The following is a 26,193-nucleotide window of genomic DNA, read 5'->3' on the forward strand; positions in this document are numbered from 1 at the left end:
TATAGCAAATTATAGTTTGTAATCGTTGAACAGTTATATTGAAATGTAATTAATTATGATAATGTTAATGTGCCTTAGCAGTTAGTAAATAACTTGTGTTATTGTACAAGATTTTATATAATTTTATTATATCAGCACTGTTACTTAGTATATTAATTTGTTTATTATGGTTATTTCATTTCTTTTAACCAATATTTTTTTGAAAACTTGTGTAATTTAAGCTGTTATTTGTTAACCTTATAATTGTATATATATTTATAAACTCAAGTATTCACCAGCGCTTTGTTTGGGCTGTAGTGTTAATGTTCTTACTTAGCTTATAGTTAATTTAATATAATGTATTAAAATGTTTATTTTACTTTCTATTGTGATTATTATTAGATTCAAACAGTTACATTCAGTAATATCACAAACTTAAAACATATCATAAATTTTAAAAACAATGCAATTTTGAAATTTGTTTACACAATTTGTATGAGTCTTGAATAAATGCAATTTTTAATACTACATGTAGCTCATCATTCATTCCTGAATCTTTTATTTTTAATTTTAATTATCAGTTACACATAGTGTCCTGAAATAAACAATACAGCTACAAGATAGTTTGTAATTAAATACAATCAACACTAAAAATCTTAGACATTTGCATTAAAAAAAGTTAGTTTTTGAAGTCAGTGCCTGTTTTAAAACTGCTTGAAAGTCATGATCATACTTGATACATCAGCTATTTGGCAGCTAGCTACCTCTTTAAACAGTGAAAATACAAACTTACATTACACATAGTCAGAAAATACATAATTTCTTCCATAAATAATTCTAAATATTGTATTGCACTGGTTTACGAAAGAGTTCTGGAAAGGTGGTTAGGAAGTCATTTGAGTTGCTATAATTTCATTTATATTATTTAAATTTACAAAAGGGAATGTTATGCAGATGTGGCTAATAACATTAGGAATATCTTGTGAAAGTGGTGGTGAAAGGTAGTTTCTTAGTATAGCTCCATAACATTGATTAAATTACAGTGATTTTTAAAGTATTCTACTTGAAATTTTCAGGTAAAACTGACCAGTTTTAGGGTGCTACAGTTGGAAGGTATTAGTTTGCAATTTAGAAGTGAGAGAGAAAACTTCTTAACAGAAATAATTGATCCTTGGACTTACAACACTCTAACTATTGTTACAAGACAATCTCTTATCTTCCATTCAACAGCAGAACTCAACTGAATTGACTTAAAATAAAGATAGTAAACATTTCATCTCCACAGAATGTGCCGACCTTCACAATTAGCTATCTAGAGATAAGACGACAGCTCAATTGGAAGAATAGTGGTTCCCTGATCTGTATGGAGCAGTGGCAAGGGTTCAAAACCCATGAGGGCACTATTTGGGTGTTTATTATAGTTTCGATTACTTGTTAGCACAATTTTAGCAATAATATGAGTTTTAAATTGTTTTTAACATTAAGATTTTAAAAAGTGATTTTTAATTTCTTTTTTTAAAGTACTTATTTGAAATTTAATTCCACTTTAAAATGTTAAGCTATGACTTAATTAATATTAAACTTAATTGGGCGATAGCTTGAAGTGATTACAGTGTACACTTTCCTATATTTTACTGGAGGAAGACAATCAGACAGAATCATTAAAACAGTGTCATTGTTTTGACATTCAAACAACTGTGCCAACTGATTTGTTATTGCTTTGTCATAATACATGTCTGAATAACAACCATCATACAATGCTATATTAAATATGTGGCCTCTTCAGAAATTACTGAGCAATTTGTCTTTCAAGTTTTTGAAGAATTTGAGAAAATTACTAACATTTGTAATCCAGAGATAAGATATTTTTAAACATATTTCAAATACTCATAAATTTACTGTGGTCATTTGATCGAAGTAAAATAGATCAAAATAAATTAGATAAGTCTGTAAAAATAATTAAGGAGAAAAATTTCCCTACTGGCAAAGGAGGAAAATAAACTTATAGTAAAGAACAACAAATCTTAAAACTGCTGGATAAAAATTTTATATTGAGCCAAGATTTAAAGTAAAGAGATATACTAAGATACTACATGAAAATTTGCATGGCTATAAAGCAGAACTGTCCAACCACAAAGACTAATTTATACTTTTGTTAACATAAAATAAAGAAAGTTTAATTCAACACTCATGGTTTCAGTATGAAATCAGATTTAGTTGCTTCAGATATTATCTGGATTATTTGATTTAGATATATAAATACCTTTGTATAAATCATCATTAGATGTGCAGCTGTAAATAAAAATATTTAAAACTGCAGATGTAAAAAAACAGCTCTTAAGGAAACTCATAAATATCTATATTTTCCAGTACCACAATAATTAGATTAGTTTTGAGAAATAAACATTTCTTGAATTGAAATAATGGTGAATATTAATAAGGTCAAAATACTTATCAATGCTTTATTCAATAACAAACTCAAAACAGTAACATAAACGGCAATCATTACTCGTATAAAACAGAATAAACTGATGTTGTATGCAATACTCACTAAACTAAAGCAGTATACATTTTCATGATAAAAAATATTCAAATACTAGAGTGCAAAGCATGAAGAATATTTTAACTGAAGTGTTAAATTAAGGAATATATTTTTAGCAATGGATTCTAATGATGAAATCATTATGTATTTTGGCATATGTGAAATGAATTAAACAAGTATTTTGAAAATCAAAACATTAATTAATTTTCTTACAAATATACCTTGGTGTTCCATGATGGTTCATACATTGCCAAGAGAAAGTATCTATACAGGAAGAAAAAAATTTTCCATTAATTGGTAACTGTCAATAGCATTAGAATGTAGTGTTAAAAATTGTTCTACATGATGCAGGAAGGAGTATTGTGAGTGCAAAACAATATTTAAGAACCAATAAATAATAATTTTTCATAGACAATTGCTTAAATTATTCCAGTATAACATGAAAATCTTTAACTTTGTACAGATTGCTTTCATAGTAAAATTTCTTTATATTAAAATATAAATACTTTGAGAACTGTCTCACTTTTCTTTTTAATATGTATTACATCAAATTATGATAATATAAATCACTGTGATGCCGACACACTTGCTCTCTTTCTGCAGACCTTTCGTCCGAGCAAGTCGAACTTGGTGTTAGTAGTTTCAGAATCTGTGTCGGAGCTGGCACTGTCACTAGAGTCTTCATAGGAGGTGATACCCGGCAGTATTCCGATGCAGTGAAGAGGAATCTCGACTTTCGAATCTGTTATGAAAAATGGTGATTAATACATTAACCCTTTGAACGCCGATATAAATTTAGTATTTTTTTAGATTACGCTCATTTAAGGTGAAAAAATGAAAATGAAAATTCCTTAAAGCTATTTTTTTTTTATTCATTCCTAAACACACGATAAAAAATAAATTTTACAATAATGTAATACTTGCATTAAAATAATCACATTTTTTTCATAATAATGGAATATTTCAATAAAAATCAAATTCAGGTTACAGAGTAATCAAATAGGCCTACATGTGATGAAAATATTAAAACTATGTACAAGGATAAGAAAACAAATAAAGTGTAATATGCTAATCTTGATTAGTTGATAAGTTCATAATAAGCACTAGAAAACGTAGCATTCGAAACTTTAGCAACAAAATCGTCATAATCAGAATCGTCTGGGTGATGAGCCATAATTACACAACAGAAAAGAAACAATAAAAACTTGATTATAACACCTAAAACATGGTAACAATAACTTTTTGCAACTGTTTGTATAAGGAATGACAATGCAAGAACACTTCGCAAAGGCACAATGCGTGCTCCACTGACAGTCAGTAATGGCGGATAGTATCGTCATCGGAGTACAGACGGGAGTGGGAGAACAGCTGCTGGCAACAAAACAATTTATTGTTAACCTACTGCGGCCAGCTGACAGCTGCAACTGGATTATTTGGTCAAGCCAGTACATTACTTAATATTGTAGCTTATATATTGAGCTTATAAATTTCAAAAACAGTAATAAAATATATTTTTATTGATCGGCGGATTATTTCGTCTTCGGCGTTATAAGACCTAACAACATCGCGGATTATTCCGTCTACGGCGTGCTGAGGGTTAAACCATTTTAAATTTGAGATAAACTTTGAAAGAGGTTATTCCACAGATTGATAAAGAATAGGTTAATTTCATATTCTAAGGGTTACATCGGATATACAAGGGCTATATGGAAAGTAGATTTTGTTTAGCTCTGTAGCCGCTAGGGGTGAGACTATTGCAACCATTTTGATGTCAGGGCATTTCTCCCTCAGTGGCTATCCATGCTAGTGAGAGCTTACAGTCGCTCCTTATTGTTTTACAACAGCAGTTTAAAATGTGTGACGCAATTGAAAATCCCACGAGTTGTGAGGTGCGCTTGGTAACAAGATTTTTGTTGGCTAAGCACAATAAACCAATAGAGATTTATCACCAACTCTGTGAAGTTTATGAGAATGATGTGATTATGGAATGTGGAGTGTGTCAGTGGTGCATTAGGTTTAAAAATGGCTGAAATAATGTGCATGATGACGAACGAAATGGACAGCCAAGCACTGAGACCGATGAAATTGTCTCCTAAGTCTATGATAAGATTAAAGAAGACTGCCGATTCACAAGAGAACTCTCGCTTAGTTTCCCTTAAATTTCAAGGAGTTTGTTATACACAATTGTGCAGAAGTTAGATTACCATAAATTTTGTACAAGATGGGTACTGAAAATCTAAGCAAAACCCATACAACTCAGAGTATGACTACTTTATTGACGGTTTTGGACACTTACAAAAAAGATTGGAACTCGCTGCTCGATCGAATCATTACAGGAGACGAGACTTGGGTAATACACATGAATTGTGAAACCACATTACAGTCAATGGAGTAGGAGCACACAAACACTCCCCCGAAAAACCAAGGAAATGCACACAAATATTACATGTACGGAAGATTATGGCAACTATCTTCTGGAACACGGGAGGAGTTCTGTTGACTTCTTAGACTGTGGCAGTACCATAAATTCTGCAAGGTATTGTGAATCCTTGCACAAGTTAGAAAAAGCAATACAAAACAAGAGTTAGAAAATTTTGTTTTTGTACAATAACGTCCGATCACACATGGCAAATCGGAGTCCAGAAGTCCTGGATGACTAAGGGAGGTGTTTCCACATCCACCTTACAGTCCGGACCTTGCACCAAGCAACTACCAGCTGTTTCCAGCAATGAAGACCGGGCTTGCGACATAGCGCTCTGATGATGACATGAAAGCGGGAGGGTATAGCTATGTGGTTGAGTCTCAGGTGGCAGAATTTTATGTGGCTGGAATTTCAAAACTAGTTCACCACTACAATAAGTGCCTAAATTTGTTATGGTAGCCCTCTTGAAAATAGTATTTTAGTGTCACTTTCAAATGTTTATAATACACTTCTGTTCTTGAACTATGTCTTATGTTTGTACTAAAACATAATCAACTTTTTGGATAGCCCTTGTAAGAACTGAATCAATATTTGTAAATTAATTTATTTTGTAAAATTAAATCATTTTCAAAACTTTAAATAATTAAGGTATGACTATCTTCCTTTTAAGGACAGTATGATTAATAGTACTGTGCACAGACAACCTATACTAAGACACCTGCTAACAAGTGTTGCAAGCCATTAGGTCCAACAAACGTTGTGAGACCGTGTAGATTAGTGCTAGGTTCAGCTGCTCAGATAGCACAGCGCTTGTAGACTCAGTCTGTAGCCCGCATACACTACATCACAAAACTCAAACTTTCAAACGAAGAGATTCAGTAATCGAATATTCGTACACCACTACAAGTAGTATTAGATTCATTGGAGGAATGAAAGTTTAGCATTGTTTACCTTCTTCACTTCTTATTTAAAGTTGAAATTTGTTCATTTTAACTAACTAAAATAAACAGTTTATAAATATATAAACAGTATATAGAACTTTAGAGGAACAAATACTTTTTTTTCATATAACAGCTAGTGAAGAACATTTCATTTTAAGATAAGAAGCAACCAATAAGATCTGATTACCGTCCTATCTTAAATTACGCAAAAAATAATAAATTACCAATCAAATTTTAAATATTCCTTCCAACACTGTGTGAATAAAATAAAAACTTTATTGTCTGCACTTGAAATTTTGATTTATTGAAACAATCATGAAATTAAGATTTGTTATTGTCATTTATTATTAAGATTATTTTGATTGTCAGTCAGAACCCGAGGAACAAACTTGGCAGCAACCCTTTTTATTCCCAAATCTTCCATTAATATTTGCTGAAACGAGCTCCAAGATAACCCACTAATCTCTGACAGTTGATCAATTGTCTTCCAACGGTCTGTGAGCACAAGCTGTCGAATATTTTCCATATTTTAGTCAATTTGGGCAGTTAATAGACGTCCTGAACGAGGTTTGTCATCATCATCAATCAACATGTCGCAATTTTTAAATCGAGCAAACCACTCATTCACTTGAGTTTTTCTCAAAGCGTCATCTAGGTAGGCTGTTTTTCAATATTAAAACAGTTTCAACAGCATTTTTACCAAGTAGAAAACAAAACTTCATAGCTGCATGTTGTTCACTTAAACTTGCCATCATAAAAAACGAAACAAGATCAAAACAACACTAGCAAAAACAATCACTGCAGATGAACAGAACATGCCAGATTGACCATACAGGTGAAGTATGAACTGCCTATGAGATGCACTTTACCCATGGCAATGCTATTTCAGTTTGTTTTGGGTTCTCCTGTGTACAGGTCTCAATTAAACCAGCAATTAAACACAACAAATCTGATATTAAATCATGACATCATCAAATTCAATTGTGGAGCTGAGGATTTGACCATCCAACGACACAAGTGAAAGTAGAGAACGTGCTCACACTATATTCCAGCCAGTGTGACTATTGTAAATTTAATTACATGACAAATGTTTCAACTATATTTTGGCAGTATTAAAACTCATAATGTGACAATAACAAAATATTCAACCGGAATATGCCCCGGGGAGTGAAATTGATTTGCTATTACAATGAACATGGACTGGTAAAACAAGTCATAAATACAATCACAACATTTATCATAATTCTTAAACAAGGTAGGAGTATGCCACACCAAGTGTCGTGTAATAAACTTTGATAAGTTTGCTTTCAAAATTCAAATATACAGCTGCATGTACCACTATGACACATGTTAAAAATAATATTGTATGATTTAGCTCAGTCTGTTTACAAATTTATTTATTCTATGATTTTCTCGTGTCATCATGGTTACCTATAAGACCAATGTCAAAATGTTTGCTAACGATCAACCAAATTCCATGGAGTGGCATGCATCATGATTTAACTCAATGTTCCTTGTATAGGAATGAAGTTTCATACAAAATTTCACCTCTGCTAATGCTAAGCCAATTACCACATCATAACTGACCACTCAACCCTTAGCGAGCCACAAATAAATAACCAAACTACTCCTAAGAGCCATACACCTTAAAAATAAAAAAAATCCCACATACCAAAATCAATTTTTTTTATAATTCTTATAACATAAGAGGTAAAAAAACGACAAAATATATTTTTTTCATCCTTTATTGTTATTTACAGCCAAAAAATGGTAAAATCATAATTTCACTGAAAAAATTTAATTTTGACATTCTATGTGTTCATATATAAAATTAACAACAGTTGAACACAATTATTGCAATATTTTACAAAAAACAAGCATATAGTAATTTTTATTTAGAGAAATTATAAAGAATATAGTAAAAATGTATATATATATATATATTTTATATATATATATATATATATATACAAATTAAATAAAAGCAATGAAACTAAAAAAAAACTTGACAATAAAGCCCTACATCACGATAATAATACATAAACTACACTGTACATTGATTAAAAATATTGATTAACATCAAAATTGAAAAGATAAACATGCGGATCAAAAATGGAAGGGCGAATAAACATCTAACCTCACGGAGGCTACAGGCAGACTGAGCGCGCGTCAGTAGACGTCGCTGGCTCTGCGGGAGACTATGAACATCCGTCCACCCGCTATTTTGTCAATCGAACAAGAGCCGTGACCTTCAAAATAGACACAAACGGTTGTCCCTTGTTTAACAGTCTTTACTAAGTTTGTTACCCATAAATGCTTTTAAATAATATTTTTTTAAAATTGATTTTGCGTCAGTGGACGTCGTTGGCTTTTAGCGCTAGTTTAGGCATGACGTCTAGTAACGTCATTGGCTCGGAAAGGGTTAACATGTACTGTGTACATACCTTATTCCATAGAAACAGGTACAATACAGCTAAAATGGCCTCTCCTTGTAAATCACTTAATACTGCACAGTGAATGAAGTTCATCAAAACAGATTACTACATACCATTAGCCTCAGCTCTTGGACGTTTTGACGATTCATTCTGTTGTTGACTGTTGGAATCAAATTTTTGGTCTCCATTTAAAATATTCTCAGTTTCGGACTCGGTTTTTTGTTTTTTTGGTGACGTGTTTAAGCCATCAGAAGATCGCTTCTTTACAACAGCACCTGCCAGAAGCCTCATCTGAGAAGGTCTACCACTGTAAACACAAATTATTATTAATAAACACAAACTCTCCCCCACACACACACACACACCAATTTTTCAAAATTCCAAAAAAGTCTCAGTTTTTTCACATGGGATTTTGAATTTACATCCATATTACAGAACATGAGGTAGAAACAAAAAGTTTGCTGAATTATCTACAAAAAAGCAGAGATTTGTTAAGATGATGCAACCAATTTTGAGCAGAAATATTTTTAATTGTTAAAAGAAAAAGAAAATTAGGTCACACACCTTTAAGGTACAGTTTTTGAAGTAAGAAAGAATATAAATTTTATTTTATTATTCAATGACAAGTGGTAGGAATTTGAAATTGAATTTTGGGACATGTTATAATCAGGCCCAAAGAAAAATGGTTGACGATAAGGATGTAAAGTTTTTACAGTATAAACATAAAAAAATGACTGGAAGCATTAACATGTTTTGTAATTTTCAAAATTCGTTTTCTTAAATAAAATATAATTTCCTTAGGTCATATATGAATAAAACAGATTTCATTTCCCGAAGCTTACAAATTGCACATTTTTGTTTTCAGTATTTTTTATTTGGAAATTATCAAAAAAATTGGAAAAATGTCCTACTTTAAATGCCTGTAATTCCTCATGATGTGATGAGATTTTTCCTGTTTTCAAGTAAGTAAAATTTAATTATTCCTGGCTATGCATTTTAAATTAAAAAAAGTTCCTAACCAAAATTTGATTGCACCACCTTAACTCTTTTAATGTTACCATGATTTTTCATGACATACAAAGATATGTCAGCCCAGTATCTAGATGACGTGTAAAACTCAGGCCTATTTTGACCAAAATGGAGAGTATAGACCATTTTAGATTCTGCACTTGTGTCCTATAATCCTGCTCATATCGACTGGAATGTGATTTCTCAGAATGGAAATGTAAACTCGCACATCTGACTTTTGTAAAATGTTGGGTGAAGTGATTAATAAATTTAGGAAAATAGCTTAAACGTCATCTAATTTAGCCTTTCTAAAAAAACCCATCTCTTTTTATAGGCTTACCATTAATTTGACGTTTAAAAAATCTTGAGGGAAAGAACTATTGTGGTCGGTCTTGAAGATAATAATAGCTCGAGATTGGAAAATGCCTTTCATTTTTAACTTTTATTGTATTGTCTCAAACTTCATATTCTAGAACATTTACATTTATTTTTTGTGATATACAATATGGGAGTGGAGTGCACTATAGTTTTTTATATATGAAATCTTTTCATACAATTTAGTATGTTTTAAATAATATTTATCTAAAGTTTTTTACTAGTTGATAGGAAGATCAGCAGGCTTACCTTGAAAACTGTTCTCTAGGATCAACTGATTGAAAGAACAAACAAAAGTACATATATTCGAAATTTTCTAATGCAATCTTTCTCACCAGTAGAGACTGTTCTCTACTGCGTAAAATGTGTGTACTTTTGTGTGTTCTTTTAATCAGTGGACCCTAGAGAACAGTTTTCAAGGTAGGTCTGTTGATCTTCCTATTATCTAGTAACAATCCCTGGCTTTCAGCCCTATTAATTCAAACCTTTATCTAAAGTTTGTAATTAATTTTAATTTTTTATGATTCAGCCCAAAACATAAAATTGAATTAAAATCAATTCTACATGATGGTTTCGCCAACTCATTGTGCCTCTACACTTAATAGTTTAAACAATACACAAAACAAATATATCTTATTTTGCATTTCCGTGTAATAAAATTATCACCTAATGTTAGATCATTTTTTTAAACAGAAATATACAGACTTTAAGGATTTTTTGGTTTTTAAAACTGTGTATGACTATTAGATAAAGGATACTCTAATCTTATCCTTTTTTTAGTGTCATTGTGTTCTCATATCAAATAAATAAGGCAATATTCTTTATTCATAATTTTTTAGATTAACATGCAGTAATTACATTGAAATACAAATAACAAGAAAAGAAGCAAAATAAATACAGTTTAGTTGAAGAAGTAAAGATTCGTTATTTGTCATTCAGTTCAAAAATTCCACTACAGAGTAGAAAGGTTGGAGAAAAAACCAGGAGATACGTTTTCTTCTGAGTTGCTGCTGTCCTCTTGTGTTTTAGACCTCTTGTGGTAGAATTTTAATGAATTTTGAATTGTTTGTCAAAAAGGTCAGTCAGTAGGAGGAAAGCGTATAATTCATACTGCTCTTCACCATAGAAATGTACATCAGCTCCTCTTGTCAGGTTTTGTTGACTTACATTCCTTGTGGGCTCAATCTTGTTAGCATACAGACTTTTTTCCTGTAACACCATTGCTCTGTATGTGTTGAATTTGGAGTAGCTGTCCCATACCTTTATTCCATATTTTAGGTGGCTTTTGGAGAAGGCAAAGTATGCAAATCTTTCCACTTTTGTGCTAGTGATATGCTTGTCATCTTAACATGTATAGGCAGAGCTTAGTTATTCACATATTGGTCAATCTGGTCATTCCAGGAGAGTGTTTTTTAACTCCAAGTTATTTTACACTGTCCACCCTTTCCACCTCTGGTAGTTACAGTAATATTTCTTTTTTACTTTTTTAATATTAGTTCTAAATCTTTGTATTGTTTTATAATAGATCATTGGCTTTACAGTACTTTGTTGTCACGTTTATTGCGATGTATGACTCTATTTCCAAATATAAAGGGAAGGATGCTGTTGTGTATTCTCTGCCTAGGAGTGGTATAACAGGCACACTCTTATATACAACTTGAGTGTATTATTGGCGACATTAAATGATGAACTTGTGAGATGTTATTGTAATAGTTTATAACGTAACTTGTGATGGTCCATCAAACAATGTTTCAGCTCTAGGAAAACTAGGATGTAAGATGCCTTCAAAGTTCTATTTTAAGATTAAAAGCATCGATCATCATAATATATGTGTTATGCTTTATACATAATATACTTTAGAACCTTTGTAGAAATAAATTTGCTGAAAAAAGATGTCTGACAATGGTAGCTTAATTGAATTTAAGTATCTAGAGAGATTACGAGGTTGTATCAAAAAGTTTCCGGAGTAGGTCTGCCTATTTTTGTGTTCTTATCTGGGCTATTATTGGCTGCTATCCCCCTTCGAAATAAGCTCCATTTGAGTTGATACAACGAACCTAGTGTTTTTTTCCACAGCTGGAAAGAGTAAAAAAAGCAGCTTTTCCAGAAACTATCAGGAACTTACTGTTTATTTTGCACATCTTCAAAACTGTCAAAACGGTCACCTTTCATATGCACTTTCATTTTTGGGAAGAGAGAAAAGTAACATAGGCCTAAATCTGGCGAATAGGCAGGATGTGGAACGTTAGCCATTATTGTTTTAGGCCAAAAATTATGTTGTTTTCATGGATGAGTTAACTGGAGCGTTATCGTGATGCAACAGCCTGGTTTTTGTCTTTCCACAAATCAGGCCTTATTCGAAGCACATTTTCCCTCAAACGCCTCAAAACGTCACAATAAAAATCAGAGTTCACTGTAACACCAGGAGGCACAAACTCACGATGGTCAATGCCTTTAATATAATAAAAATTACAAGTACTTGTTTTGCTTTTTTCGGTTTTGGTGATTGTAGACTTTTCAACACCGTTGACTGCTATTTTGCTTCTGGATCATAAACATAACCATCTTTCATCAGTTATGATCCTGGATATGAATACGGGGTCACTTTCAGATGTCACTTGAGTTCACTGCACACATCAACACATTGCTATTTCTGATCGACAGTCAAAAGCTACGGCACAAATTTTGTGGCAACTCAATGCATGTCTACATTTTCGGTATAAGTTATTTATTATTTGATGACGGTCTTCATGAATAAGATACAGAATTTTTCCAACAATTTCTGTTTTGCTCATGGAAAGCTGTCCTGAACGATGACCATCTTTAATTGAAGCTCTGCCAGCCTTGAAAGAGCGTATCGCTCAAAAGCCTGAGTTCTGCTCCGTGAATATTCTTCAAAAGCTTCTTGAAGCATTGCAAAAGTTTCCATTAGTGATTTGTTTAAGTTTAAATCAAAACTTGATAGAAGCCCGTTGCTCAAATTTATCAGCCACAAAAATAACTGCTATTTAATGATAACACACAAAAACAAAGTATAACTAGTAGAAATACCCTGACCACTCACAACAATGAAACTCAATTACTCAACAGCTATTGCGGCAGAGGCTACTGGCGCACTGGCTTGTGCAGTCATGTCCAAAGAAATTGGTGAGAACAGTCCGGGAACTTGTATTGAGAGAACCACCTTGTATTTATTCTTCAAACCATCGAAAGTTTAAAACTTGCTAAAAAAATATCCCGTTACTATGTATGTTACAACAATAAAACAAAGAATGTTCGACTAGCAGCTCAGATGTTAGGTGGTGGTGTTGTTAGAGGACAATTTTTATGTTTTAGATTATTTAAAGAACAATCACCCAGAGTTTGTAGGTTGTAAAAAAACACTAACGTTCATTAGGATTATTGAAAAGGCTTTCTTACTTATTAACCCTTTGAGTGCAGCAGCGTTTTGCTATATGGTATGCATAAAATGCCAAGCGAAAATGTCTGATTCTGCAAGGATCTGGTTAAAAATTCATAACAAAATTATTTTTTGTTATAATATCCTGGGTTTTTGTTTTTTCTTTAGATAAATATATTTTCTTTATAAATATAATACACTGATCACTTATTTAACATTTTTATACCAATAAATAAAACATTAATAAAAACTTTATGAGCAAAAATATTTTTTTTTATTTTGACACAACTTACCGTTATTGAAATATTTTATTTTTTCACTTTTAGTTATTCTATCTTATACTCCATTTAATTATTTATAAAAAGACATATAGAAACTTTTTTTATACTTTTAATAAAGTTAGGAAAATAAATATGAAAATATGAACCACTACAAAACTAGAAATTTTCTAATCTAACACTCTGTGTATTGTCTACACTGCTAAAGCTTAAATCTAATGCCTGCAATACCAGGTCTTCATTGTCAGCAATGTTTTTATGACTCATTGTTTATAAATATCACTGAACAAACACAAAAAACATAAAAACTATACAAATGTATTTAGTAAAGTACTAGCTGCTTACGATCACCGTAACTCACGGTCAAGTCATTGTTCTACTTACACACAGAGTAGAACATACACAAACGAAATAATATGAAGATACTAACACTACAAACCCATTTACACTTAAAAAATTTCAATATTTACAATCATTTGTGAAATAAACACAAAACATGTGACGGCTCGTACGCGTAGCGGTCGATTCTAAACTCAACTGACACTTTACAACCGCCACAAAAATCAGAATCTAACCAGAATGCAACAAAACCTACATCAAAAGTTACGTTGAAGCCTTTGGAATGCGTATGTATAGTCATTGAGCCAATTTAGTCAAATACTATATAAAATGAATCAATACTACAGCAACGACCCGGCAATTGTTTAAGGTTAAGATTTGGTACAATAAATGTTGTGACGCTTAGGAACAAGTTAGAAGAGGTAGTAGAGATGATGAAGAGAAGAAGAATAAACATAATGGGAATCAGTGAAACAAAGTGGAAAGGTAGTGGAAGTAGAGAAGTGGGACAGGGATACAGGATTTGGTGGTCTGGAGGAGAAATTGGAAGAAGAAATGGAGTAGCTATAGTCATGGACAAAAAGATGACAAGCAGAGTGATGAAAGTGGATGTGGTAAGTGAAAGAATTATTAAGGTTACGGTCAGAATGGAGGGGAAGATAATGGACATAATACAGGTATACGCACCACAAACAGGATGCACGGACGATGAGAAGAGAGAGTTTGAAGAGGATCTGGAAAGACATGTAAAAGAAGAGAGAACAATAATAATTGGGGATTTTAACGCACAAGTGGGTAAGTTTAGGCAAGGATATGAAGAGGTAATGGGATGTTATGGAGTAGGAACAAGGAATTTAGAAGGAGAAAATTTACTGGATTTTTGTCTAAGGAATGATATAGTGATAGGGAACACCTGGAACAAGAAAAGGGAGAGCCACAAATACACAAGATACAATTGGAATGGTGAACAGCCAAGTTTAATAGATTATATATTAGTGAGGAAATGCCTGCAGCCATACATGGCATATGTAAAAGTTATACCCAGTGAAAGTATGGGAGGAGATCACAGGCTGGTGGTAGCTGATTTTCAAAGAATGAGGTTTGGAAAGGATACATGCAAAAGACTAACAAGAATCAAGACATGGAAGTTAAAAGATACGAAAGTTAGAGAGGAGTTTGTACATAACATTAGAGGAACAATACCCAAGGGAGAGGTCAAAACAGGAGAGGAGGAATGGACAAATTTCAAGAATGCTATAGTCAAAGCTGCAGAAGAAACGTGTGGACGAACTTCAGGTAAAAGAAGAGATAAAGAGACCCCTTGGTGGAATGAAAGAATTGCTGAAGCAGTTAAAAACAAAAATAAGAGCTTGGCGAGAATGGACCTATCCTTAAGGTCAAACGAAAAGAGGGACAAATGGAAGAGACTTGCAAGGGCATCAGCAAAGATGATGAAGGAGGCAAAGGAGAGGACATGGAAGGATTTTGAAGAAAAACTAAAATCAAACTTCCAACGAAATAAGAACATTTTTTATGGGGTGATAAGGAACAAGACGAAACCTAAAGAAATGTTGACTAAGGTGGTGGATGTTTCAGGGGAAATCAAATGGGAGGAGAAAGAGGTTTTGAAGACGTGGAAAGAGTATTTTAAGGAACTACTGGAAGGAACAGAAAATGAAGAGGAAAGAAGAGATATAACAGAGGAGACAGGAGATGATGAGGATTTTAGTATGTGCGAATTGGAAAAAGCGGTTAAAGAGATGAAAGAGGGGAAATCTGCGGGAATAGACGAGCTGACGGCGGAGATGATAAAGGCGGCGGGACCATTAGGAATGCAATGGTTGTACAGAGTGATGAGAGTGATTTGGAAGGAAAAGAAGATACCAGAAGACTGGAAAATGGGAATAATAGTGCCGATTTTTAAGAAAGGCAATAAGCAAAAATGCGAGAATTACAGGGGAATAACTTTGTTGTGCCATACACAAAAAATTTATGAAAAAATACTGTTGCAGAAAATTAGACCAGTACTGGAAGAAACAGGAAGAGAGGAGCAATGTGGTTTTAGGAAAGGTAGGTCAACGGTGGATGCTATTTTTGTGATGAGGCAAGTGTTAGAAAAGAGGTGGGAATACGGAAAAGATACAATGGTAGCTTTTGTAGACCTACAGAAGGCATATGATAAAGTACTGAGAGAAAGGATATGGGAGAGTATGAGAAAGAGAGGATTGCGTGAGGGAATAGTAGAAAGAATAAAGAACCTGTACGGCATATGTAAAAACAGGGTAAGAATTGAAGAAAAATATACGGAAACTTTTAAAACAGAGAGAGGAGTAAGGCAGGGAAGCATATTGTCACCCTTCCTTTTCAATATTATAATGGATGAAATTATTCTAGAAGTACAAGGAAACAGAGGAGCAGAAGAACTTAAGACAATAGCATATGCGGATGACATAATGATATGGGAAAGTAGGGAAGAAGAGTTAGAACGAGAGTTGAACAAATGGGCAAAAGTGGCGAAGAAATATGGTTTAGAGATGAACATACAAAAATGTAAAGTAATGAAAGTAGAGAGAAGGGAAGGAAATAACAAAGAAGTGTTAGTTGAAGGACTTGAAAAGGTGAAGGAATTCTGTTATTTAGGAAGTATCATAACAGATAGGGGCACAATAAGAGAGGAGATAGGAAACAGAATATGGAAGAGTGGAAAGTTTTTCAATATGGTGAAGAAGATTGTGTGGAGTTGGAACATTGGGAAAGAATCAAAAGTATTGATGTATAAATCTTATTTTCAACCAATTTTATTATATGGAGCAGAGACGTGGACGTGGACTAAAAATGATTTAAACAGATTGCAAGCTGCAGAAATGAGATTTTTAAGAGGGATATAGAAGACTACAAGAAGAGATAGAATAAGGAACGAAGTAACAAGAGAAAGATTGAAGGTAGTTTCACTGCAAGAGACAATGGAAAGAAGAAGAATACAGTGGATGGGGGATGTGAAGAGGATGGGAGATAATAGAATGCCTAGAATAGCACTGGAGAAGAAGGAAAGAGGAAGAAGACCAAGAGGAAGACCGAGAGGAAGATGGGAGGACCAAGTGTGGAAAGACATAGAGAGAGGGGGACTACAGAAAATACAGGTGGAGGAAGAGGAGACCTGGAATGACAGACAAAAGTGGAGGAGGCTGTGTACGACGACCCGTGATAACGGAAACGTCGGATGATGATGATGATGATGACTATATAAAATATAATCGTTACTGCAGAAGTTGCAAATAGCGATTCTGGCATTTCTTGCATATAATGCAGGATCGTAAATAGCAATGCTCCGGCATTCAAAGGGTTAAATACCATAAATCCATATGTGTCAGCAGTTTTCAATAATAAAACAGGTAATTAACCATAAAAATGAGTGAATACTCACTTAATAAACATGTTGTCAAAAAGGAATAATAACAACAAATAAAATTACAACTAATACAAACTGAATAAAATCAACATATGTCATCTTTTATTTTGTAATGTTGATTTGTTAAGCAGAACTTGCGCAAAACAATGGCTTTCTCTGTATTGTGAACCATCTTGGAGCCGAATGATATAAAATCTGAGTTCTGGTTCAGTCTCTATGATTTTGGCTGACTCCCAAAGTTTCTGTCTATTTTAATAAATAATTTGATGAGCAATTGTAAAGGTAGTTGCTCCTTTCTTTCCCTTGTCACTAAATATATTTGATAGGATGGAGAACAAAGACTTTTATACCAACTCATGAAAATCAATTAGTCCCAGCCTTCATAAAAAATGTGTCAAAACAACTGAGAAACATCAAAATGAGAGAAGAATATTTAGTAACAAGGAAATGAAAGTAAACTACCTTTATGGTTTTCATTTTGTAATGGTGAAGAAAATCATTGCAGAGATCTATTCTTATTTGCTACATATCGTGATTTCCTGGATTTTTGCACCATTTCAGCAGTTTTCAATAATAAAATATAATCAATCAATAGACATTTTTTATTGCCATAAAATAAAGATCATTGACAAAGTCTCATTACAGCTTTCATTATAAATATAGCCAAGTCAGTTATGAAACTTAGATTAATTATATCTTAAGTTATGCTAACATAAACCACAATACTCAAATACAGCTAGTGGCATTGGGGAATTTAAAATAAAATGTTTTTTAATCGGAAGAACTCGTCCAGTGCATAAAATGGATTATCTAACAGCCATAAGTAATAGATAACTAACTATAAGAACAAGTGAATAATCTTTATTTATGTTTACTCACTTTATAAACCAACAATCACACAACATGATGTCAAAAATGAATAGTAACAAATCAAATTATAACTGATACAATAATATGATACATAAAACCGTTTCCGATACTCAATACCACGGTTCTTTTCACTCGATTCCAATACCAACAAAAGTGCTTATGTACGATTGATAAATCACGATTTCATAACATCCTACTGATATGGAAAGCAGAATCTCAAATCCAAAAATAATTCTATTCACGGACAAATTATATTACACTACACTAGTGCAGGCAACCCTCAGACGAAGCTCGCAAACATATATCGACCTTCATCCACAATTTCATGATGCACATTGCGTAAAATACGTTGTTTCGAGATTAATCAGTTCTTGATTCAAGGAACTGTCAAATTATGTCTTGGTTTTATAGGTTCTTAGAATTTGAAAAACTGTTTCTCAAATTTTCCCGGTTCTCAGAAAGATTCCCGGCTTATTCTCGGTCAGGTGGCCACCTTGTGATAGAATTAAAATATCATCAAAAAGAAACAAAATTACATTCTGAGTCTAAAACCAAAATTAAAGTATGATGACAAATTTGTTAAAAATTCTGAGAATAAAACAAAAGCAACATGGGCTATTACAAAAAGAATTAGGAATGACAAAAGCTAATTAAATATCCTTTAAATTATAACACTAAATAAAAAAATGTGAACTGAACTATTGGAAAACTTACTAGTGACTTAAATGACTATTTTATTGATATTCCCCAGGCATGTAATAAAACATCGGACAAAAAATTTGCAATGAGATACTATAAAAAAATAATAATAAAAACTACTTTTTAATCATTAAATTTTTAAAAATACATGTAATTAATCTAAAAATATTATGTTTGAACTCAAAAATAAAAAGGCTGTGGGATGGGATGAAGTGCCAATTTCTAGTATAAAAAATGTATTTGAAGAAATTAAACAACCATTACATAAATTAATTAACCGTCTCTTTGTGAAGGAATCCATCCCGATAGACTAAAATTTGCTGATATTAAAAAAGGCATCGTTAAAAATTTACACAGCAGCTACGGAGTGAAGGGTTGATTTATTGTGAATGTTCAGTTTAGCTATAGTTCACTTTCTCTTAGTGCAGCGTCTGGTATTTGACACAGTCACAGACTTGACTCCTGGAAAGACAAACGCGATTCCATATTCCAGTAAGTCACACAAGACAAATTACCAACACAGCCACATACACTACACAGTACTGGATACTGGCAGTTTTATTTTAATGATGTAATAAATGTACAAGAATAACATGCTAAAAGCATAAAAATGTATTCTTTCGAATGTGGCCCATCTGACTTTAAGGCATGCCCCTTACCCCCCTCTGGTGGCCTTGTCCACACATGACACATCAATGTGATTAGATACTTGATATTTTTCTAGACATACTCAACACCTTGTGTTTATTTTAGCTTGGGTGGAAATAGATTTATTCTCTCTTGGATCCTACAAAATTTAGAATCTAAAAGCTTGGTAAAATCAAAATCTTGGCTATGAAAAAATGACGAGTTTCACAAAAGAATGGAATTTTAACCTGTTTGACGGTGGCGGTGGTGGTTTTGCTTTTATTTCCTGTTGTATTCTCTGCTCCAGGGAGTGTTCTTGTAAAGATAACACTTTATTACGAAAGTCAGCAATCTCACGCTCTTCCTCAATTGATTTTTTACGTTCTTCTTCAAGTTTACTCCTGTCGACCAAATCCAGAAATTCTATTTCATCATCATCGAGTCCTTTGATCATATGTTCTAAACAAATTACACAGCATATTACAATATTATAGAGTAAAACTAAAGTTAGACTGTTGTAAAGCTAAATGGTACATAATAAAACAAAAATACTATATTTAGTATGATGATTTTTTTTTATTAAAGCATGAATTAGGAAGATAAATTGTTATCTCTCACAAAACACACTTTTATTGAAGCTTACTTTAAGAAAAAACGTTTAAGGATTTGGATAGAGCAAATTTTATAGGAGAAAATTTTATTTTAACACTACAACTAGTAATGACTTGTCAAACTAAGACTCAACTTTTAGCCTATTTAGTGGGACAGTGTTGAATCATTGAGCAAACATTTAACTGCATGTAAAGTCTATAGGTCTATCTGTGTATTTGTATTTAGTTTTAAATAATTCCATATGTTAACAAGTCATTTTAAGCTTGCACTTCATAAACTGCTATTCATGGCTAGTAAAAACACTGCAGGCGCTTATTTCCCAAGTTTAATTTTTCAATAAGTATGTTAGATTTGTCACCTAAACCTATCCATCTGGCGATGTAGATGCTCTTTGACAAACTACAATGAATATTTTTTCTTAGAATACAATTTTTTTTAAATACCTAACTGGATGGATCTAATACAAAAAACTTTAAACACCCGATAATTTTTTTTAACTTCTCAATATTTTAGTATTGAAGGTATATTTATAACTTCCACAACATTTTTAATACGTTTTATAATCCCTACTTAAACTGATTTTACTTACTCAATCTATGGGCTTCTTCAAATTCAAATTCTTTCCGTTGCTTTTGCTCTTGAAGCCGTTCAAAAAGAGATCTATGGTCATATTCTTCTTCTGGCACTTCTGAAAAATGAATTCAATATGGTTGGCTACAGACTCATTTAAATTTAAAACATCTACCAATGTGCTGGCCTACCCAATATCTGAAGCTTTGGGGCTCTAGCACCAACAGACACTATTGTATCATTCTACTCAAATGATTGACTTCAGTCATTATTAACTTACTTATTCTATTTTATATATGCAGGGTTAGGCAGACCACTCATCTGTGATGTATAGCGGCTAAACCGATAAATCAACTTTCTTCATTTTAACAAAAAGCTTCCATTTTTCAACTCCAAAGAATATAAGAAAACAATTTTTAACACCCAAAAGTACCACAAAATGACACTTCTTAGAAGTAATTTTTTAATGTTTCGTTAAAATTTAAAGGTAGTTTCAAATATAATAATAATAATTACTTATTATTATAATTAATTTTAATAATAATTTTAGAACAAAAATATTTTAAATTAAACAAGGATGAATGAAAAAATAACATATATTTTAACCATAATGTAAAAATATGAAAAAATTCAAAACCATTTCCATCCTTAAACATGGTGAATATATTTTATAGATATTTACAAATGACTAAATAATGCTGTCAAACTTCAGTAGCCTGTGTACTTGACTACAATAATAACAACAGATAACTTAAAATTAAATCAACTTTACTAATCTTAATTTTAATTCCATAAGAGCATTTTTAAACTTCATACACTTTTATGCCCTTATTTTTAATTACAGAACTATGGGAGATTTCTCATTTTAAAGATATAATTCATACATATCCAAACTTTTAATGTAAAAAATATTTTTAATGGTTGTAAAGAGAATAATTTCAAAATTTGTTACTTAATCCTTTCAATATATTCGAAAAGAATAAAGCGATAGAATGCATATTATAGGTGGACCGTTTACAAAAAGACCCTGGGTGATTTTATTTCACGCAGGGCAGGGTAAATATCCCTCCAACGCTGTGATGCCGCCCTCTCTCAGTATCCCCACTACTGGTCGGAATTCGTTCTATCGGATCATCTGATTGCTCCGGCTCAGTTGGTCTTGTTCACTGCTGCGATTTGTTTAGTTAAACCGGTCAGTACAGAGTTACTGAGCCTTCCCGCTAGAACGTGATATACCGGTTGTTGACCAAACGAAATGAACGATTGATTGTAATGACCGAGTGAACGAAAGGATCCACTTGTAAATAAGTATTCGAATAGAGGAAGAAACAGCATATAGTACAGTGAATGTATAGGTATATAACAATAAATATATTGTTTTAGGAATCTATTAAATGTAAATAGATCTATTAAAACTTATAAAAAAATGTAATTGTAAGTTACCTGATACATTACTAAATATTTTAAATGTTAATGGCTTATGATCAATGAACTTGGTTGATTGATATGCCTTTGATTTATCATAAGTAAGGTTATTCCCTTACAAATGTCTTAAATAAATTATTAAAAATTAAACAGACACATTGCTCGCTTGAAAATAATAAGATATTTTATATCCAAACCGCTTAACTTCTCACCACTTTTTATAATACCCAGACTCTCTACTCCCCCTGTTGAGTTATACGATTACGGTTTTATTTTTAATCGGTTAGCAGTGAACAAAAGGAACGACTGAACAATTGTGTAACCTAACGCATAAACTTTATAGTTATTATTAGTTCCATATAATGTTAAATTATTTTTCATGGATAAGGGTTTTAAAATGAATTTAATTATAATATTGTAAGTTTGAACTATCATTAAAAATAATACATTTAATTTTGAAAAATATCAAATTTATTCAGTTGGCAGGAAAAAATGAATGAAACGTTCGAGGTTAACGAGTCTTTGGACGAACGGGTCAAGACGGAACGACACATGTCTATTGGCCACTGCCGATGCGCGACTAACCTCACAACAAAATGCAAGCTCCCTGGATATGTCTATGGCTACATTAATCTGTTCAATTAATATTTTATGCTTAGACTGTGACACTTGTATATGCCTACACACAAAAATATAATATAGTTATAGAGCAGGTTAAAGTAGCTGCAGTGTAAACAAAACTGTGCGAGCAAGACACAATCCACACAGCTGATAAACATATACAAGGTGCTGATCCCACTCCCCACTACAACCCACCGCCAGAGGGGGGCCCCTCCTGTGTGGTACTGCTCAGAAATTTGCTTCTGCGCAAGTTTCTTTGCGAGCGGTTTATCTATAGTACAATCTTTAAATTAAACATCTCCAGTAATTCTATGACCAAAAATAAAGGTGTAGAAGTGTTAGAAGTTTAACATTGTTCTTATGGGGTAAAACTCAGGGACTTTCGCTGCAGACAGATCTTACCTTCAGTCACGACAGACAATACAATTTTTTCCATGTTTCCACATAACACCATGTACAATGAGATTTGATCTACAATTACCTTATGGTAGATAACATGTCAATTTCTTAAAAACATCTAACTTAATTTAAAATGTAAATTAAATAATACAAATTTTATAGATGAGACATATAATAATAAAATTTAAACATTAAACATTGAACAATACGCATTAATGTAATAGGAAAATAACATGTGTATATAAACATTTTAAGGTAATCTATATATATAAAAATGAAACTGTTCGTGTGTAACAGCATCACTCACAAACGGCTGGACGGATTCGCCTAATTTTTTTTTTAATTTGTTCGTCTTGATCTGTAGAAGGTTATAGGATACTTTTTATCCCTTTCCCGATTCAGGATTCCGCCCCACTGGTTACAGAAATACCCGTAAGAAATGCATTGCAGCAAACATATGTTATTAAGTGAAAGAGTCTTTTCAAATTTTTAATCAGCTGTTCTTTGTAAACATATATAATGCGACAAAAAATTGTTGTTATTTTTGACAGTAACTAAGTAAACATAAATATTTTTGACGTTTCTATGTAAACAAACATTTTTTGACATTTACAACGTGTCACAAATGTCAAATTTTTGATAAACGTGATTTGATATCTTTTTTACAATTTCCAAGAACAGTGTTATTTTCCATCAGTAAAAGGTTTAAAAAAATAGGCAAGTATTTTTGTTTAAATACTTTAAATACACAAGGACAATCACTTAACGTCGCAGGAATCCATCTGGAACCCTCATGTTTCTCTCGCACGGTCAATTATACGTCGCTTGCTCAAGAGTCGGAAACCCGAAGAACCTTTATATTTATGCTCCAAATAATACAACTAATAACGTTGTTTACCAAAACGCATTAAAATAAACAAAAAACTTTTATAATATATTTTATGATATGCTACGATGTATTAGTAGAGCAATAAATTAATTGGAAAAACGTATAATAAAATTAGTATTTCTTTTCGATGCTTGATTGATGTAGCCCTCTCTACTGCCACGCGAGTGGAGCCGCGGGTTTAGGCTAGTAACATATAAACATAAAAATTAAATATAAAAATAGAAAACAAACAGTAAAAATTCCCAACACAACATGAACAAAAATACACAATTTAAATAATTACTAAAAAGTTATTGCTTTTCAGTTAAGAATTCATTTACACTGTAGAAACACTTTTCCAGCAAATAGCCCTTGACTTTTTCCTTAAAACCTTCAAAAAAATTCTCTAATTTGATATCACTGGACCAGTTATTATACATACGAATTCCTCCATACTCAAGCAATTTCTCAATGGCTCGTGTTTTGTGTAAATGATAATAAGAATACTATTGTGTCTGGTGGAGTTATTATGTATATTGGACAATGAATTGAAATTTTCTATATTTTTCTTGATAAATCAGTGACTGGTATATATAAATTGATGGAAGAGTAAGCAGTTTTAAATCTCTAAAAATGTGCTTGCAGGATACATAATATTTTATACGGCTAATTTTACGAATGATCTTTTTTTAATTATAAAAGCTTGTTTACTTCAAGCGAATCACCCAGATTTTGATACCATATGTAACGTAGGAATATACATGTTCATAGTAAACTGTTAGCAGTGTTTTATATTTACTTTTGAAGATAAAAGGAAATCAGGCAATATGTCTTACTAAGCTTATTCGATAATGAAAGAATCTGTCTCCAAGACTCCCATCAATGTGAACACCTAAAAAATTGTTGTTTTTGTTATTTTAAATGTTGCATCAAAGAAGATGTCAGATCTAGAACTATTGTTATAATTAGGGTGAAAACGACTCTTGAGTTCTTTCAGTGTCGAGTAAAAAACCATTTGCTTTGACCCAATTATTCATTTGTAAGAAATCCTCAGAAATAAGCCTATTCATTGTAATTCTCTTGTGATTAGAAATAAGACCAGTAGTATCATCGGAATACATAGTTATATTATAGTTTTTTATGATCATGGTAAATCATCGATGAAAACAAAAAACAGTGGTCCTAAGATAGAGCCCTCATATACCAATTAACTAACAATATTTTATATTGGACACACTCAAACGCCTTTGAAATATCACAGAACACAGCAGCAGTGAACTGTGAACCATCAAAAGCATTCGCCACTCTAGAGACCATCTCTTTATGAACTAAATATAATATTTCTTTTCTAAAAATACCTAATGCTAATGTTACATACTTGTTCTTTTTCTTTATTTCAAAAGATTTTTTTATTGGCTGAGCGCTATTGAAGCCTATTACTAGAGAGGCTGAAACAATTTCATTTCTGTATGTCTGAACAATATGTCATAAACAAAATGACTTGACTTGAAACTTTGCATTAAGTTCCACTTCTATATAAGCAACACTGAGTTCGATGATGGTGCATGTCACTCCATGGGATTTGGCTGAGCGTTAGCTAATATTTTTACATTGGTCTTGTAACTAACCATAATTGAACGAAAAAAAAAAAAAACAGAATAAATACATTTGTAAACAGTAGAATCATATGCGATTTTAACATGTGCCATTTTTATTCATAGAGTAATATGAAAAATAATAGAGAGAAAATTCTACATTAAAAGATTTGATTTCAGTGCACTCTTGTCTTGTAGTACCTTCCCTAGCTCACTGGAACTTTTATTAATTGAATACTGTTATGAAACCTGGCGTGATAACAAAAATGTGAATGTATCATGTGGCAAGATATCTTGAGAAAAATTTAGACCTTAAATTTTGTATGGAACAGTTTCTACATACACGAGAATGGATATGGTTCTGCACTCACAAGCTATGGATAGTACTCATCAGGCAAGTACTCGTGATTATACATAAACTAGCCAAACTGTGTTTTTTTTAAGACTATTACTGTAGACCAGGTTATATTAATACACCCTAAAGACCAAAATATTCTAACTATCTTTGCTTAGTAGTATCTAACATTGTAAGAGACATCCATTTACCTTATCATTTTAATTTTTTAATGAAATACTTGTAAATATTGTAGACCTCATAATTTAGATCTTACCTAGTGGTTGATCAGGTTTTCGAACTTTCTCCCATTCTTCCTGCCGGATCCTCCGTTTCTCGGCTATTTCAGTCTCTGAGATAAAACCCGAACTCATTTTGATTTCTAAAATAAAATTAACTATTACATTCACAGCCTGAATTGTTTAAACAAAGTTAACTGTAATTT

The 26,193-nt window shown here is 32.3% G+C and overlaps 1 protein-coding gene across 1 annotated transcript; it reads right to left on the reverse strand.

Moving 5' to 3' along the window:
• Positions 1 to 2,427: 2,427 nt before the first annotated feature.
• LOC124359823 (PSME3-interacting protein) lies at positions 2,428 to 26,130 on the reverse strand. Its single transcript, XM_046812885.1, has 5 exons — positions 26,026 to 26,130; positions 20,526 to 20,624; positions 19,573 to 19,783; positions 8,433 to 8,626; positions 2,428 to 3,263 (listed from the first exon to the last, which is right to left on the reverse strand). Exons 1-5 carry the CDS (start codon positions 26,120 to 26,122, stop codon positions 3,088 to 3,090), a joined length of 777 nt encoding a protein of 258 aa, XP_046668841.1. The 5' UTR covers positions 26,123 to 26,130; the 3' UTR covers positions 2,428 to 3,087.
• Positions 26,131 to 26,193: the final 63 nt, after the last annotated feature.

This window comes from Homalodisca vitripennis, chromosome 4, assembly GCF_021130785.1.
Source record: "Homalodisca vitripennis isolate AUS2020 chromosome 4, UT_GWSS_2.1, whole genome shotgun sequence".
In the NCBI taxonomy this organism is placed as follows: Eukaryota; Metazoa; Arthropoda; class Insecta; order Hemiptera; family Cicadellidae; genus Homalodisca; species Homalodisca vitripennis.

Excerpts from the sequence above, each read along its gene's own strand:
- LOC124359823 (XM_046812885.1), bottom strand. The coding sequence starts at position 26,122 with ATGAGTTCGGGTTTTATCTCAGAGACTGAAATAGCCGAGAAACGGAGG. Across the intron at positions 20,625-26,025 it reads AAAACCTGATCAACCACTAG|AAGTGCCAGAAGAAGAATAT; the intron begins GTAAGATCTAAA and ends TTCATTTTTCAG. Across the intron at positions 8,627-19,572 it reads CCACCGCCACCGTCAAACAG|TGGTAGACCTTCTCAGATGA; the intron begins GTTAAAATTCCA and ends TTGTGTTTACAG.